Source organism: Eretmochelys imbricata, chromosome 4, assembly GCF_965152235.1.
Source record: "Eretmochelys imbricata isolate rEreImb1 chromosome 4, rEreImb1.hap1, whole genome shotgun sequence".
Classification (NCBI taxonomy): Eukaryota; Metazoa; Chordata; order Testudines; family Cheloniidae; genus Eretmochelys; species Eretmochelys imbricata.
This window is the reverse complement of record NC_135575.1, coordinates 143,459,176-143,476,098: the sequence shown is the minus strand read 5'-3', so window position 1 is coordinate 143,476,098 and position 16,923 is coordinate 143,459,176. Positions and strand designations below refer to the sequence as shown.

The 16,923-nt window shown below is 53.4% G+C and overlaps 1 protein-coding gene across 1 annotated transcript in view; it reads right to left on the bottom strand.

The window, feature by feature from the left end:
- HSPA12B (heat shock protein family A (Hsp70) member 12B) overlaps positions 1–16,923 on the bottom strand; it is a 96,866-nt gene that overhangs the window by 30,642 nt on the left and 49,301 nt on the right. The window contains exons 2-7 of the mRNA XM_077816193.1: positions 13,990–14,090; positions 12,522–12,646; positions 7,870–8,056; positions 5,569–5,673; positions 4,896–5,012; positions 203–374 (exon numbers count right to left, since the gene is read on the bottom strand). Of these exons, the coding sequence (XP_077672319.1) occupies positions 203–374; positions 4,896–5,012; positions 5,569–5,673; positions 7,870–8,056; positions 12,522–12,646; positions 13,990–14,090 (807 nt within the window). The remainder of the gene's footprint in view (positions 1–202; positions 375–4,895; positions 5,013–5,568; positions 5,674–7,869; positions 8,057–12,521; positions 12,647–13,989; positions 14,091–16,923) is intronic.

Here is a 16,923-nt window from a genome sequence, read left to right as displayed (position 1 = left end):
GGGACCGGCAGCACCCTGCTAGTCTCCCCCCGGGGGACTTTCTTGAGCAGAGATGGCCAGTTGTGCTGAATTGTACAACGCAGACACACAGTCTGTCGGGATCGGGCTGGGGCCAGCGAGCTAATTCCGCTTGTGGCCCACCCCACGGCTCAGCTGTCCCCAGATCCCCAGACAAGGTGTCCATAGTACAGCAGTCGCTTACCCTGCCTGAAGCTGGAGTCGATGGAGAGCTCTGGTGCGAGGCCATTGGCTAGAGGTTTGCAGCTCAAGTCAATCAGCTGATTGAGGCGGAGCTTCCTGCAATAGATGGAGGCTGCTTCCGGCTCCAGCGCGATCAACAGCTGCTCCGGGTTTGCGGGGGGAACCAAGCCGGCCTGTGGAGCGTAGGAAGGCAAGGGACAAAGGCGGTTACAAGGATAGGCAAAGGGAAAGAGGCTGATAAGGAGGTCACGCTGCCAGCTCAATGTGATGGCAGAGATGATTGGCTTGGTTATCTGACCCACTGGGGATCCATGGGTGTATGCTCCCTGCAGGGCCCCGCCTTGCGGCATCAGCATGTGCTCTCAGGTGGTGAATCACTGAGCCGATCTGAAGGCTTCTGGACTCAGGCTGTGAATCAAAGAACCCTCCTGCTTTCCCAGGGTTGTGCCCCTTTCCCTCCCTGCCCCTGTGGGCCCCAGGGCAGCTAATGTCTCCCACCTCACTGTGGGTTTCAGATCCTATCACTGACCTGCGGAACTCACTGCTGCAGGACAGGCTCGAGGGCAAAGCAAATAAGGTGGTACATTTTCTAAAAACAAGGATTAGCCACTGACAGGAATAAGATCTGCATCTATACAGAATACAACAAACCAAGGCCTACCAGTCCTCATGCATGCAGCTGCAGCCAGGAGTTACCTTCCCCACGGGACAGTATTGTGTAGCCCACCGTTTAAGCGTGTGTATTAAATGCTCCCCTCTAGTAGCTGGTCTGCCAAAGAGGATAAGAGCCCACTGCTGCTACCAGCTAATGGAGTTACCCCTTTACCTCAAACAGTAGAGGCCCATGCTGTAAAGAACATGGAAATCACTTGACTAGATCAGTCCAGGATCCATCTAGCCCAGTTCCCTGTCTCCTATGGGCAGCACTAGCTGCTTCGGAGGAAGGAGCAAGAACCCCACAGCAGGGAGATGTGGGGAAATCTGCCCCCAGGAGGGTCTCATTCTAACTCCTAATACCTAGACACAGGCTGAAGCCCTGAAGCCGGAAGCTTTATACCCCCTCTTGCCCTATCTAGCCCTTCAGTGCTGAAGGTCCCAGGCTCATCCCAGGCTGGCCCGGGGTGCAGAGGCTACAGCACCCATTGCACTCTGGGGTTTTGCACCCTCTTTTGAAGCCCCGGCCACTGGCTGCTTGAGGAGATAGGATTCTGGGCTACAGGAATGGCTGGGGGGGTTGCCACGCGACCGGCCCTGTGGACAGGCTGCTGGGGGAAGAGGGGGGTGGGCCTGTGACCAGCTGCTGGGAAGTGCTGTTAGGCACGCCCCTTGGATGGACTGCTGGGGGATTGCCGTGGGGCAGGCCCCTTGGATGGACTGCTGGGGGATTGCCGTGGGGCAGGCCCCTTGGATGGACTGCTGGGGGATTGCCGTGGGGCAGGCCCCTTGGATGGACTGCTGGGGGATTGCTGTGGGGCAGGTCCCATGACCAGCTGTTGGGGGAGTGCTGTGGGACAGGCCCCAAGGATGTGGTGCTAGGGCGGGTGCTGTGGGGATGGCCCCATGACCAGCCACTGGAGTGCCATGGGGCAGGCCCCAGGGATGGGCTGGTAGGGGAGTGCTGTGGGGATGGCTGTGGGACAGGTCCCATGACCGGCCACTGGGGGAGTGCCATGGGGCAGGCCCCTTTGATGGGCTGCTAGGGATTGCCGTGGGGCAGGCCCCATGACCAGCCGCTGGAGGAGTGCCATGGGGCAAGTCCCAGGGATGGGCTGCTAGGGAGATGCTGTGGACCAGGTCCCATGACGAGAGCCGTGGGTCAGGGATGGGCTGCTAGGATTTTGCCATGGGGCAGGTCCCATGACGAGCAGCAGGGGCAGTGCCATGGAGCAGGTCCCATGACCAGCCGCTGGAGGAGTGCTGTGGGGCTGGCCCCACGGATGGGTTGCTGGGGAGGTGCTGTGGGCCAGGTCCCATGACGAGTGGTGGGGGAAGAGCCGTGGGGCAGGCCCCAGGGATGGGCTGCTAGGGATTGTCGTGGGGAGGATCCCATGACGAGCAGCAGGGGCAGTGCCGTGGGGCAGATCCTGGGGTCTGACTCCTGTCAGACACTGTACCCAGCAGTCAGGTTTGTGTTCCTGCCCTTCCCCGTGTGGGACAAAGAGGAGCCCAGAGCTGCCAAGCCAGGCAAACCACTGCCGTGGCCCCGGCTCCTCTCTGAGAGCAGGCGTCGTTCCTCCTGACCCCGCTGCATCCTGGATGCCAGCCTGGCGGAGTCCAACGCTGCTTTATTCAGCCTCAATTATACCCTGCTGGAGCCAGCTAATAAACCCGAGAGACGCCCAACCCCTAATCACCTGCGGTCTGTCGCCCTCTCCTTCCTGCAGCTCCCCCTCCTTTCCCCTCCCCTTCCGCCCTTGCTCTCTCTGCGAGCAGATCTCCCCTCCACCCTTCACGTCCTCTGTTGATGTGGCTGTGAAACAATACAGCGGGGCGGGGGGCAGAACCGATCTGCCGGGGAGGGGACTGTTCTGGCCCCCGCACAGACCCATGTTCTCATCTGCTCGCCAGGAGCCAAGACGTGGTCAGCTGAAGCAGCAGCTTGGAGCACACCACAAGCAGCTCGGTGGGCCCCAGAATCAAATCCTCCACAAGCCTCTGAAAGGACATTATCTCCTGCGGGAGAAGGAAACGCACAAGGATGGGCTGGAATGGCCCTGGGAAGTGCTAGCCCCTGGCTTTGCGGGTCAGTACCAAACGAATGTTCCAGCACCATGCTAGAGGACCCTGGGCTCTCTTTCGGAAGAGCCGGGGAATCAAAGTCTTGGTCACTGGAGGTCCTTAAAGAGACCAACAAAACAGGGTTGTTAGTCCCTGGCCCTAGCCCATTCTGCCTCCCTAGATTACTCCAACAGTTTCGACCAGCGTCCTTCATCCACTGGACTAAACGGTCGTGCAGCACTGCAGTGCGTTGCTACGTTCCACCCCAGAAGTGGCTGCATGAGCCCTGCGGAGAGCCTATAGATCAGCCTGCGAGGTGACCAAAGAGCCAGCAGAACCAAACTGTCGGATCTGATTTACTCAATGACGGGTTCTCAATGAGGGATCAATTGCTGGGAGGGGAGCGGTTAATGCAAGGTTTCTCAAACTGGGGGTCGGGACCCCTCAGCGGGTTGCAAGGTTATTACATGGGGGGTCGCCAGCTGTCAGCCTCCACCCCAAACCCGCCTTTGCCTCCAACATTTATAATGGTGTTAAATATATTAAAATATGTTTTTAATTTATAAGGGGGGGTCGCACTCAGAGGCTTGCTATGTGAAAGGAGTCACCAGCACCAAAGTTTGAGAGCCACTGGGTTAATGGGATGCCTGTTCTAGTTTTACATAACATAAGAACGGCTACACTGGGTCAGACCAAAGGTCCATCTAGCCCAGTATCCTGTCTTCCGACAATGGTCAGTGGCAAGAGCGTAAGAGGGAATGAACAGAACAGCGCAATTATCGAGTGATCCATCTCCTGTCGTCCACTCCCAGCTTCTGGCAAGCAGAGGTTAGGGACGCCCAGGGCATGGTGTTTTCGCCCAGTTCCAGCAGAAATGCCCATGTGTTCACCAGCAGGCGGGGTCCCTGAAAAGCACTCCTGGATCAGTCCAGGGCCAGCCCTAGGTGTTTTGCTGCCCACGGCAGAAAATGTTTTTGGTGCCCCCAAGCAGATGAGAATAAAACCAACAACCCAGCTGAGCCATGTGGCACCTCTGACAAGTGGTGCCCAAGGCAATCACCCTGTCCGCCTGTCCCTACAGCTGGCCCAGGATCAGCACTCCAGGGGTATGGAGAACACAGACTGAATTAGGGCATGCAGTCCATCCCCCAGCCGGTATGAGGGCATGTAGTCACAGCTGGGTTACGGCCATCAGTCCTGGGCAGCTCTAGAGACACGGGGGTTCAGAAAGAAGTGACAAACGCTACCAAGGATTGGCGGAGAAGGACAGATTGTAACTGTCTCGCTGGGCTGAGTGATGACTAATGGGGGGAATATGATAATAGCCTACAAGCGTGTGGACAGGGCAAGGGTAACAATCCTGCCTGGCTCGACAGCGACTGTTGAACTTGGGGGCTACACCACTAAACGCATGAACACCACTGCTTGAGGTAAAGCAGTAACTCCCCTAGCTGGCAGCTATAGTAGACTGTTATCCCCTAGATGCTAGAGGCATCAAAGACTCTACTCTGCTAGCATGAGACGCAGCTCGTCCCAAGCATCTGAGAGCAGGCGTTCAAGTTCCACTCCAGGTGCTACTTTTGCAACCTGCCCCCACGTGGGCCATCAGGAGGGTTTGACCCCGGAATCTTCAGCACTACAAGCACCAGCCGCTCCTTCTTCAAGTAAAGGAGTAACTCCATTAATTTGAGCTGGGTTGGACAAAGGCTTGGAGAATGGACTGTACACTACTTATGGCTTTAGTCCCCTGCCACTTGGGTCATTCAAAACCAACGCGAACAGCACTCTGGAGAACATAAACTTTAAAAATACCCAGACAGGTTAGAGGAGATTGGACATTGCAAAGTAACACCTGCCCTGGCCCAGGAATGGGGGACGGGAAAGATGGGACCTAATAAATCTCTGGCTACAATGATCCTACAAATCCTTGGAAAACCCCACAAAGCCAAGAAGGGAACCAACACGAGACACCTGACCTTGTATGCTGCTTCCCTCATGAACTGCTTGGCTGGCTGTTTCCAGATGGCAGGCACTGTAATCACCCAGCGGATGGCCTCTTTCTCTTGCAAAGAGGGACACTGGTCCTTGAGCTCCTGTTGTAAAAGAAGCAGAAACTGATAGCCAAACCCCATGCTTCAGGGCATACAATAATGGCCTATGGGCGGGTCAGGAAGGATACCCCCCGGATGCCATTGTGCCACTGGATGGATGCATTATTGAGAGACAGGTGAGTTATTGGCCCCGGACAGCAGCATTCCTAGTCAGACAGGGAGGCTAATGGAATGAATGGGTCATGGAAAGAACTCCCTGCTGAGTTCTGGAGCTCAGGGTAAAGGCTGTGTTGGGTGCGGGATGCTTGCCCTGACATTGCCTCTGTTGCATCTCCTCTGTGAGCTGGCGCCTTTCACCCACACTAAGTTCACACAAAAGAGGGAAAAGCAGACCCCCTTCTGAGCTAGCTAGTCCCAGGACAAAGTCCTGCCACCCCCTCAGTGCTTGCAGCCAAATCCACAGGAGGGTGGTTTCCCTGGCCCATGCCAGCTCTGCTGGGGTTTATCCCCAACTGGCAGGGATTCCACTGGGAAATTCCCCAGTATTTGCAGCTGACTCCCAGGCCTTCCCCCGCCACACCCCGGGGAGCTGGACTACCTGCACGGCGTGCTGCTTGAAGAAGCGAAGGGCGTGTGCGAACACCTCCAGCGCCTGGACCTTCTTCCCGTTCACGGCTTCTAATTCGGTTTTCATGGTGAGGTCCTAGCAAAGCAAGACAAACAGCCCGAGATGGTCACGGCCTGAGCCCTGGCCTGCCCCTCGGAGCATGCCCGGCACAGAGCAGTGAGGAGTGCACTGGGTTCTCCAGTGGAGGGTGTGACAGATGTGGAAATTTCCAGCAATGTCCTTGAAAAACATTACTGAATGAAGTGAAGTATCCTCGGAGGCCATTGCATTAAATGTGAAGGATCTGTGTGACTGTGGGCCTGGGCGATCAAAGGACTGTACGGAACCATGTGGCAGACATGAATGGTCTTCTGGGACAATGTATGTGAAGCGCATTTCCTGGAAAACATCGGGGGGCACGGTGTGAATGCAAATTCCTCCCTGCCCCTGTTATGCAAACCCCAGCCTTTTGAAGCTGAGGAAGGGACTAATGTTTATGGATTATCTGTTCCCTGACTCTGAAGAACAATGGCCCAGGCTGGATAAAGGAAAGACTAACCTATGCATGGGGCTGCTTGTTGTGGATGGAGGCTGTTATGAACTTGTACCCACAGAAAAACCCCTTGGTGGGGCCTGAAGGGCTGACTCCTGCGACAGTGCTTGCTGGAGGCGGGGTGATCAGTAGGAAGCTTATTCGCATGTGCATCAGGGCTTTTATTGTGTTTCGTATGGTTTCTCCGTGACGCTTTTACCGTCAGAATCAATGTGCTTGCTCAGGAAGAGCTGGGTGGTAACATCTAGCTGTGGGCAATGTCACGGTCTGTAGCCTGTGGAGAGATAGCGAAGTGCAGATGCTGGCCTGGTTAGGCGTGTGAGAACAGCACAGTGGAGGCAGGGAACTGTGCAGCCTGGAAATACCCCGGGCAGGAGGGAGAGAGATGCGGGTCTCCGCCCAAGAGAGGTGATGGCTGGGGGGCCCGACGCCTTATCGAGGCAACAGAGGGGAAATGCAGGTGCAGTTGCCCTGAACGGTGACAGAGGGACTGTGCCCAATCCAGCACCTGGAGCGCTGACAAGGAGCTGGGTGCTGTGAGCCCATGAGCTGTTGCTAGAAGTTCTCATCCTCTGGGGGGGGCAGTCACTTAGGCCTCCCAATTGACCTCAGCAAGAGCAGGATCGAGCGCAGTGTTCGGCCATGCGGCTACCTTCTTCGTCCGCTCGGAGCTGGAGCAAGTGGAACGGCGAGCCCACCCAATCAGCAGAGAGGAAACCAAACAGCCATTACCTGGAAGGTGCCGAGGTGCCCAACCCACTGGTCCTTCCTCTGCAAGGATGAGGGGGAAGAGCTACATGGAGTTACCTCCCGATGTGGAGGTGAGGGTGGGGGGAAAGGCTGGGGAGTGCAGGCAGGAATGAGGAGGGAGGGAGCTCCACCCATTGGACGTGCTACGGGAGTTGGTGCAAAAAAATTCCGTGATGCCACATCACTGCACTCAGAAGTGTTCGAATTCGGCATCATGGGAAATAGCAGGTTGAGATCTGCCCTCCCCTGCAGAGTGATAAATCTACAGTTGTGGGGGCTAGAACCTAGCTCCTCCTGCTCCCAAACCCACAGGTCCCTAGTACTTTAGCTAAAGGGGGATCCGAGAGCTACAGAGGGTCTATGACATAGACTTGATCGGTTCTGCTCCCACCCAGTAGAGGGAAGTGGGGCACATACTCCTGTCAACAGCCCCCACTGGAATCAGTCAACATTTGTTCAATTATAAAAGTTGGACCAAAAAATCATGACATTTTGTTGAATTCTCCACTTCCCCATAATTTTTTATTATTATTATTATTATACAATCTAGAGAGCTGGGTGAATTTGTTACTGAATTTTGACATTTTGAATTTTAATGAAAAAAATTACAGCCAACAGAGAAGTTTGAAAACACTCCCTCTCCTCGCCCCCTTGTTTTTCAACCAACCTTAGCCTTAGGGGGTTATTTAAATCACCCTTCCCTGCCCTTTGCATAATAAATTGGTTACAGAATTTGCTAAACAACTCTGCAAATTCACAGCCCCCCAGAAGGACAGCAAATTTGTGAAATTTAATTTTAAACAAATCTGTGAAATTTCACACTGGGAAAAAAGGAAAAATATTGACAATATTACTGCAATACATACATTTTTACTTTAATACGGGAATATTTTTTAAAGTGAAAGTGAGTTAGCCCACCCCACCCCATCTCATTGGCCCCCAGCCCCTCCCCTGTGTTCAGGGTGACTGGACAGAAAGGGTTAACTTACACTCGTGCTGTGAATCTTCATCTTAAACTTCTCAAAGTAGAGCCAATCCCGGGCTTCCTCCGGATCGAGATCGTGGTAATAATCCCTTGCTGTGTATCCGAAACTGTGAAAGGCGCCCTCTGGGGTCAGCAAGAGGCTGGTGGGGGTTTTCTGATTGGCCACTCCAGGATCACCTCCCTCCCATTTCCTGCAATGAGGAACCAGATCAGATTTAATGTCCCACCTCTTAAAGGTGACAGGCACCATTTATAATAGCTAAGACTTCCTCTGAACGCCTGGTGGGAGTGGCTAGAAAACCCAGCCAGAGGCTCAAGGTGGGATTGGTTGGTAATAGGGTACAGAGGTTCTCTATTATGATTAGTTATTCATATTACCACGGTATTACTAGGCTTGGACCAGGATCCCACTGTGCTAGGCACTGTACAAATACGGAACAAAAGACAATCCCTGCCAAAGACAACTGCTACCTGCTGATAGTGGGGGGGCAGGGGGGGAAGGGGGAAGCACAATTTAAAGATTCACCTCCCCTGAACATCTTGAGTCATGCCCCCCCCCCCCAGCAGGCCCCCCCCCTTGCCCTCAGTGGCCCTTTCCTGCAGCTCCCAGCTGTTTGCTGCTGCCTCTTCCCACGGCTGCGGCTTGCACCTCGCCAGATCCAGGAGCTGCTGCACAGCCCAGCTGGCAAACCCTGGCAGAAATGGGGGGGGGGCACGTGACCCTGCATGTCACCTCCACACTTGACCTCTAGTCCCTGCCCCAAAGAACTTACAATCTATATATATGACAAGAGACAACAGGGGAGTGTGAGGAAACTATGGGACAATATTGGCCAGCTTAACTGTTTTGTGGGCCTCACGGCAAAGGAGAGTTTGGAAGGGGGATTTGAGGTAGCTTTGTGGAAGTTGATGGGGAGTTCCTCCCAAGCATGAGGGGCAGCCAGGGAGAACACAGAAAGGGGCATGTTTAAGAATTTAACAAGTAGGTGATGGAGGCTGGCACCATGGGCCGGTCGGAGGCAAGCCTCGACAGCTCGAGAGCGAAGGAGAGATGACGGGTGGGTGGGGATAGGTCAAAAAGGGCCCTGACAGTGATGACAAGGAGCATATGTTTGTTACAATTGGGAACAGGGAATGGTTCAATTCTGGCCCAGGTTGGAAGAAGGCCAAAAGCCAGGGCTGCCTGACAGCTGTTCAGTGGCCCATGTCCCAAATCAGTCAGAGACTCCTCCTTGGGTTTTGGTCGGGACAGATGCCCCCATCACAAATCTGGCACTAATTGGGCACCTGGCTGGTAGTCTCAGCAGAACAGGCCAAAGACGGAATGAACTGGATGTGTTAGGACAGGGCAGCATGGGGGAATCTTGCCTTATCACGGCCTGTCCTGGGGATCGAAAGAGGACATAGAGACTATCAACATGGCCTCCTTCACCAACAGTATTCTGTATTATCTATGGATACACAAAAGCCACCGTCTGGCCAAGTCGGGGTCTTCAACCAGCCGGGACCAGGATTAGAACCCAGGCACCTTTGCTCAAATTACTAGGCCCTACTTAAATGACCTCCGTTAGCACTTTTCGACTGCTCGGCTCAATAATTGTGAGCAAAGTTCTCTGTCATATTTGGGGTGCCACCGAGCCCAGTCAGAACCCTACTGATTTGAAAAAGTTCCTTAGTAATTACCCAGCGAGAGAGCCAGCGGGGTCCAGCTTGTGGCCAGAGGGAAGAAGGTGGCAGGGTGGGAGATGGCTGGGTTGCTCATGGCCCCTGACGAGGGGAGCTGCTGGGTGAACTACCAGCCGGCTGGAGGGAGGGAATGAGCAGTAACCCCATGCTCCGAGGTCAGCCCTCAATGAATGGACTCTCTGCAGCCATAGCAGCCCGGACCCCTCCCTGTCTGGAGCTAACGGGGCCGCGAGCCATGGACAGGAAGGGTTAGGGGCAGGGGTACGAGTCTTCAAATGCACCAGTCAGTTTATTTATTACTTGCTAGTCCCTGGGGCACCAGCCCGGCGCTCCGGCCAAGTGGCTGTCTTCCCACCCACGCAGAGTGCTGGAGGGAGCCGTCTCCCACCCCAGCCCCCTCCTCCAGCCTCTGCCAGGCTGACTGCCCCTCCGTTAGCCTCTTCCGCCCTGCCCACATGTTCGCGAGCCATCTCCTGCCTTACAACCTCTCTGGGTATGTCTACGCCACAATAAAAAACCCGCAGCACCGAGTCTTGGAGCCTGGGTCGCAATGTAGACGTCCCCTCCAGCTCCTTTCCCTCAGCCTTCCAGCACCCAACTGTCTCCCTGCCCTGGGTCTGCATCCACCGTACCCCTCTTCCCCTCCTCCGTGCCCCCAGAGCCTCATGCCTCTGCTTCCTCGCCTCCAAATCCTCTGGCTTCCACTCACGCCACCCAGCTTGTCCTCACTAATGTCCCAGCCCGAGGGCCTTGTCTCCGTCTGGCTATTGCCTTCAGTTCCCTCCACCACGCCGGTCTCCGGGACTCCCTCCCCTCAGGGTTTTGTGGTGGAGCGGCTCCTGTCCTGCCTCCAAGACGGCTCCCTCAGCCACTCCCGCTCTCCGGGGGTGTCCCTCAGGGCCGCCCTCCCCAGCCAAGCTCATCTGCTCTCTGGCTTCAATTAACAATGATAATAGGCCTTGTAAAACTCCTCCTAAACAAGGAGCCGACGCTTCTGGCTTCCGGTGGTCCTGTCCTCTGCCACGGGTGGCCCCATGGTCCCAGGTGAATCTATCTGACCAACCTCCAAGCCTGGCTCATTGTCAAAGTATGTCCCTTGTGCATATCTGCAGGTTGGCTGCCCTCAGACCAGGGGCCTGACCGGCTCTGTCAAAGCAGTCACTGTTTGGGGATAGGCACCTCTGGTGAGATGCGGAAAAGTCCCCTGTTTGTCCACCCCTCTCGCTACTCCACAACTGAAGGGACCTCACACACCATCTGCCTCTCTGGGGGTCAAGGGCTTCTGCTGCTGCTGTCAGGACTTCTTGGATCATTCAAAGCAAGAGGTCCTAATTGCTTAGAAACCTGAGCTAGGATCTAGCTCCCAAAGGAAGGATGGCCTTGTGGTTGAAGCACTGTACCGTGACTTTAGAGATCTGGGTCCCAGTTCTGTCACAGACCCTCTTCGTGAACTTGGACAAGTCACTTAATGTCTCTGTGCCTCGGTTTCCCCATCTAGTCAACCCTACAGTGGTGAGGGCCATGCAAGTGGATAGTTAAAGTGGTGTCTCTGTGTAGCAGCATTGTCTTGGCCAAAGGCCTGTTGATTGCTTTTGGCAACTAGCTGAAGGAGGTATTGATAAATACATGGGCAGAGGACATCCAGGGATGGCTGGGTGGGGGAGTACAAGAAACCTGATTGTGAACCAGACGCCGGGTCTTAATTGAGTTGTCCTGAGTAAATAAATTACTCTGTGCGGGGGAGCCCGTCATAGCAGGGCCTGGTGACTAGCTACACTGGGGCTAACCTGCTCTGGTTCAGTTCACAGACAGAAGTACTGAGTTCTCGTGCAGTGACTGCATCCCCCCACCCTCAATACTGCAGCCTTGAACTCTCATTTTACAGCATCCCCAACTCCTCAGGCCCAACGTGCACCTTCCTGACCTCGGCCTCCACCCTCCTGGAGCTCAGAAGATGGCAAAACCCAGCAGAGAGAGGAGGAAATGGCGTATCGGCTAGAGAGAAGCCCAAGCCATAACGTGGGGCCTTGGATCTGGGTGTCGGACACCCCAGAGTCAGGGGTTGTTGGGTTTAGCCCATTAGGGCTCATTATTAAATTAGGGTCCAGCTTCCAGAGCCTCTGGGACTCCAGCGAAGTTCAGAGCTAGTGACTTTCGGTCTCTAATATTGGCAGGGGGTTGGAAGCAGACAGAGGAAGGTTTGCCTGGTGGTTGGGGCCCTAACCTGGGATCAGGAGACCTCTCTGCTTTGCAATAGGTTTCTTATGAGACCTGGGACAAGTCTCCGAGACTCCAGCCGTACGCCAGGGATGACAGCACTACCCTGCCTCACAGTGGGGCTGGAGGTGCCCAGATACTGCGGTGAGGGCCAGATAAGGGTCTAACATAGAATGAAGATGGGACTGAAAGCACCACCACGTTAGAGCCCTGATCGTGAATCTGTCCTGGCAGGACGCTTGCAGCCTAAGACAAGCTAACCATGGTGCTTGGCTCCTCAATAAAATATGCAGAAAGCAAGAGACGATTCCACCCATCGAGACGAAAAAAGGCACACAAGGGACCATCCTCCATGGCCAGTGCAGGATTGATCCCTAAAGTTTATTCTGCAGGGCGCTGACTCACACCCTGGTACTGATCCCAGCCTTACACACACCTCATCTAGTAGGTATTTTCCTTTGCTTAATATTGTCCCATTATTCCCAGTTATCCCCATCCTGGTCCCAGCTTCTCTCCGGTCCTCGGGATGCTGGGGGAGGATGCTCAGCACTGGGTCTGCGGGAGGGATGATTCAGTGATAGGGAGAAGGGGAAACCATCCAACAGGACAGGGTTAACAGGGTGGACAGACTAAGAGCATGTCCTGTTCCCTAGCTGCTTTGGTGCCCCTGTTAAAAGACAGTGGATGCAGAGAAAGGCCGGATGTCCGCCCACTGTAGCCCCCAAGCCATCATCCCGCAGAGGGACAAGTTACCTCATCATGTGAATGGCCTCGGGGTCGTTGGAGAAGCTGAAGGCATAGCCGCTGGAGGTCGTGCCAAAGTCAATGGCCACTACCACGGAGAAGGAAGTGGGTCGCTGTGCCCGGGCTTCGTTCCTCTGAAACACCACAAGGATCATTAGGAGCAGCCAGACTGGATCAGCACAGGGTCCATCTAATCCTGGACCTTGTGAGCACTGGCCAGTGCCAGCTGCTTCAGAGGAAAGTGCAAGAAATCCCACAGTACGTAGTTACGGGGTAACCTGCTCATGGGGAAAGTTTCCTACTGAGTCCCAAAAGTTGCAGGTTGGTTTATGCCCTGAACTATGGGGGTTTATATTCTGTCAAAACCCTTGGGGTTGTCACTCTTCACAAATATAACTCTGGATGTTCTCATTAGCCATACAAATGTCCAACCTCCCTCCCCTTCTAAAAAAAAAAAAGTAACTAAGATCTGGGTTTCACTAGGATCTTGTGGCAATGAGTTCCACATGCTAACTTTGAAAGGTAAACAGGGGACTGTGGATAGGGCTGGAGAAAGAGGAACCGTCTACACTCCCTAACTCTCTGTACCTCCAGTTGGAGCTGACTAGAGGGTCTGTCGTGTTTATTATCAGAGGAGAGCCTGAACCAAACCCCCTAAAACTGAACCCTCCCAAACTTTGGAAGAGTTTGGACCCAGATGTGAACTTTGTTGGTCAAACTCATCTTCAGTGACCTCAGATACGTAAAGACGTCTCTCCCCTGCGGGACACCCTACCGCAACTGACCCTTTCTCCCATTGAATAACGGAAGATATTGTTGATGTCTTTATGTTGCCATTGAAGCTTCATAAACAATTTAGCATTTGCCTGACTGCTGCACCCCGACAAAAAGACCATCTTGTACAGTATTCTGTCTCCAACAAGAGCCATTGCCAGGTCTTCAGAGGAAGGTATGAGAGACCCCCAATGCAGGCGACTGTGCCAGACTGCCCTGGGCAGGCACAGGTCCTTCCTGACGCCAGCTAATGGCCACGTTATGCCCTGAGGATGAGGATTGGTAGCCCTTGTATCAGGTGTCTGATCTCCTCTGTCAAAGCAGTCAGTGTTTGCTGGTAGGCACCTATGGGGAGATACTGAAAGGGCCTTGCTGTGCACCCCTCTCCCTGCCCCACACCTCCAGGATCTTTGCCAGGCTCAGGAGATGTCACGACCTCCCGCCCATCCTCTGACACTGGGCCGGCATACGCCACTTCTTGTCTGGCCACTTCATCGCAGAACTGGCCCGCAGTGTGCAGTGGGGCTGACCAGACCATGCCCTACAGCCAGTAGTTTGGGAGCTGGACCAATTCAAGGAGGCCGTGGATGGTGGCAGAACAGGGCCAGAGAAGGGGTGGAGCAAAGAACAATTCGACGGCCGCTCTCAGGGAGCTGCACCCCAGATGACCCGGCGGGGGGGGGGGGCGGGTTCTGTGGCTTACCGGGGACTGGGAGGGCGTGAGTGGCGCAATGCTGCAGCTCTCATTGAGCATCCCTGGGGAACGGGGTGGGGATGGCGTCTGAGAGCTCTCGCCGTTTGTACCTGGCAAACGAACAGAATAACGATTAGAACAGCACTGGATCCAATCCTGTGAACCGCCGGCACCACGGCGAAGGCATCAGGCGCTGCCAGTGACTCTGACATGACATCGTTTACTGCTCTGTCTCCCCGCCTCCCCACCCGCCCTGGGGAGAACAATGGCCCTGGGAATGCGCTTGCTCACCGTGGCTCTCCATCCCCTGTCAGTGCCCCGACCGCATTCCGGGGCAGTCTTCACGGCACAGTGAGCCCAGGTGATTGGCACCGGGTCTGGGCACCTCACCTGGGCGCGCGCATGTCGCTACGAAATCCTACCCACGTTACTGTGCCCTCACCATTTCTGCGCTTGCCTGTGTGTGTTTGGGGGCATATCCCACAATTCTTTGTGCTCAGACGCTCGAAGATTCTTTCCCAGAAGAACTTGTCTCTCCTTTGGGGGGAACTGTGGGAAGGCAATTGAGGACTATCGGCACTCCAGTGATTTTTGCCTGCATTTGTGCTGCAAAGCGGGCAGGTTCCAGACTGAATTAAAGCAGGGCCTGGGTTCTAATGCCAATGGTGTTAGGATATAGATATTCAGGCCTGTCTGTAAAGGCCTATACTCTAAGAATTTAGGTGTATTCTTATCACTTGGCTAGTGATAGAGGTATAAAAGAAAGAATCAAAATCACTGTCTGCTGGTGTAAGGGCCTTCTCTTACTGTGACAGTCTGAGGCCCTGTTCTTAGGCTAAGGCCTTTGGCTAAGCAGCAGAGGCAGCCATAAGCTGGGAAGCGACTGGTCACCTCCTCACATCCCAAACTAGTCACATTGAAATAAGGTGCTATTCGGCTGTTAGGAATACAATCCTGTCCTGATAATTCGTATCACCTCCAGAGAAAGGGAAGTGCCTAGAAAATGTAAAAGGAAACTTAGTTTGATAGCATCCTGTCTGGCAAGAACTCACTTATCAATAGCTGGGATGTGAAATCCTCACTTCTGTGTTGTCTTGTCATTATAGTTCCCACTTTGCTATTGTTTGTCTGTATAATCTCTGTCTGGTTCTGTGATTGTTCCTGTCTGCTGTATAATTAATTTTGCTGGGTGTAAACTAATTAAGGTGGTGGGATATAATTGGTTACATAATCATGTTACAATACGTTAGGATTGGTTAGTTAAATTTCAGTAAAATGATTGGTTAAGGTATAGCAAAGCAGAACTCAAGTTTTACTATATAATCTGTAGTCAATGAGGAAGTGACTGGGTGTGGGTGGGGGTGGGCATGGGCATGTGGGTGAGGGAGATGGGAACAGGGAATGGGGGTAAAAAAATTGGAATCATGTTTTGCTAAAGGGGGAAATGGGAACAGGGAATGGGAGTAAGGAAGTTGGAATCATGTTTGGCTAAGGGTAGGAATGGGAACAGGGACACAGGTGTAAGGCTCTGTGGTGTCAGAGCTGGGAAGGAGGATACTAAGGAAGGAAACTGGAATCATGCTTGCTGGAAGTTCACCCCAATAAACATCGAATTGTTTGCACCTTTGGACTTCGGGTATTGTTGCTCTCTGTTCATGCGAGAAGGACCAGGGAAGTAAGTGGGTGAAGGAATAAGCCCCCTAACATCTTGGTGCCAGTGACTCGGATGCATCGCATTGGATAGGTGAGTGGCAGCCTGTAAGTCCCCCTCCCCAACAGTCCGCACAGCTGCTTGGAGGGGGTATCGCGAACTCTCGTGATGGTAGTTGCGGGTTCTGGCAAGCCAGGGTAAAGGATTTTTTGGATGAATGGATAAGGGAGGACCAGGGCCCATACCAGGTACAGGGGTCAACCTGGGATAAGATTAAAAAGGAAATGGAGGAAGTGTTAGGGGACCCAGAGGTATGGGGGGTGGCTGAGGAGCCCACCCTCCTTGGTATATGGGTAAGGGAAGAAGGTCCCTGCCCATGGGGACTGAATGCCTCTCAGGGAAAAGAGGCACTTCAGTCTGCTTGAGAGGTTTGAAGTAAGGGCAGCATTATGGGAAGCTGCCAGTAATCTTTCAAGTTTGGTGCTGCTTCAGCAAGGGCTGCTGAAGGGTTGTAAATTAGTTAGGGATAGTGAAAGATGATTTGGCACAAAAGGGTTTAAAGTCAAAAGCAGAGTTAACAGACTACCTTTAGAGACTGGATCTGAGACTTGGTCCTGGGGGAGTGGAGAAAAAAAAAAGTTTCAAAGTGCAACCTGCCTTTCCACACTCTTTTGTTTTTCTGAAGTTTTAATGGAGGGTACTTTGGATACTTATGTGAGATGTCAAGAAGGAAGTTTTTGTTTAATGATAAAACACAGTTATATACATGTAACTGTATGTGCAACTCTGTGCAGTCACATTGGATGGAAGCTTGGTAATTAAATTATCCAAGGGGGTCAGGTAGAGAGGCTACTACCACCACTATGCTTCTGTCCACAGAAACCTTTACGGCTATTCTGAGGGAAAATGGGCCCTTTTCCCACAGAAATGGTCTATAAGGGACTGCTGCAGGCAGAGAGAGAATCTGATCAAAATTATTTGACTTTTGGGTAATGTAATCAAAATCACTAAAGGATGGAAGGGGTTTCTTTTGGAACTTAACTTGGCTGCCCCTGGTTGTGTCTAGTTGTACAAGATGGAAGTGTAATCGGGGTACAGTTGTGTAAAAAGAGTAATTACAGTGCAAGGGATGTTAGGCAAAACAGAATTTTGTGTGTGTGTGCACAAGTAAAAGAAAAGGAAAAGGGGAGGAATGATGGGAACACTGAGCCTTGGGATGGCTCTGGGGGATCAGATTGTTGCTTTAGTGGGTGTGCATGAAAACTCTGTGGGCATGGGGAAGGCAGTTATAC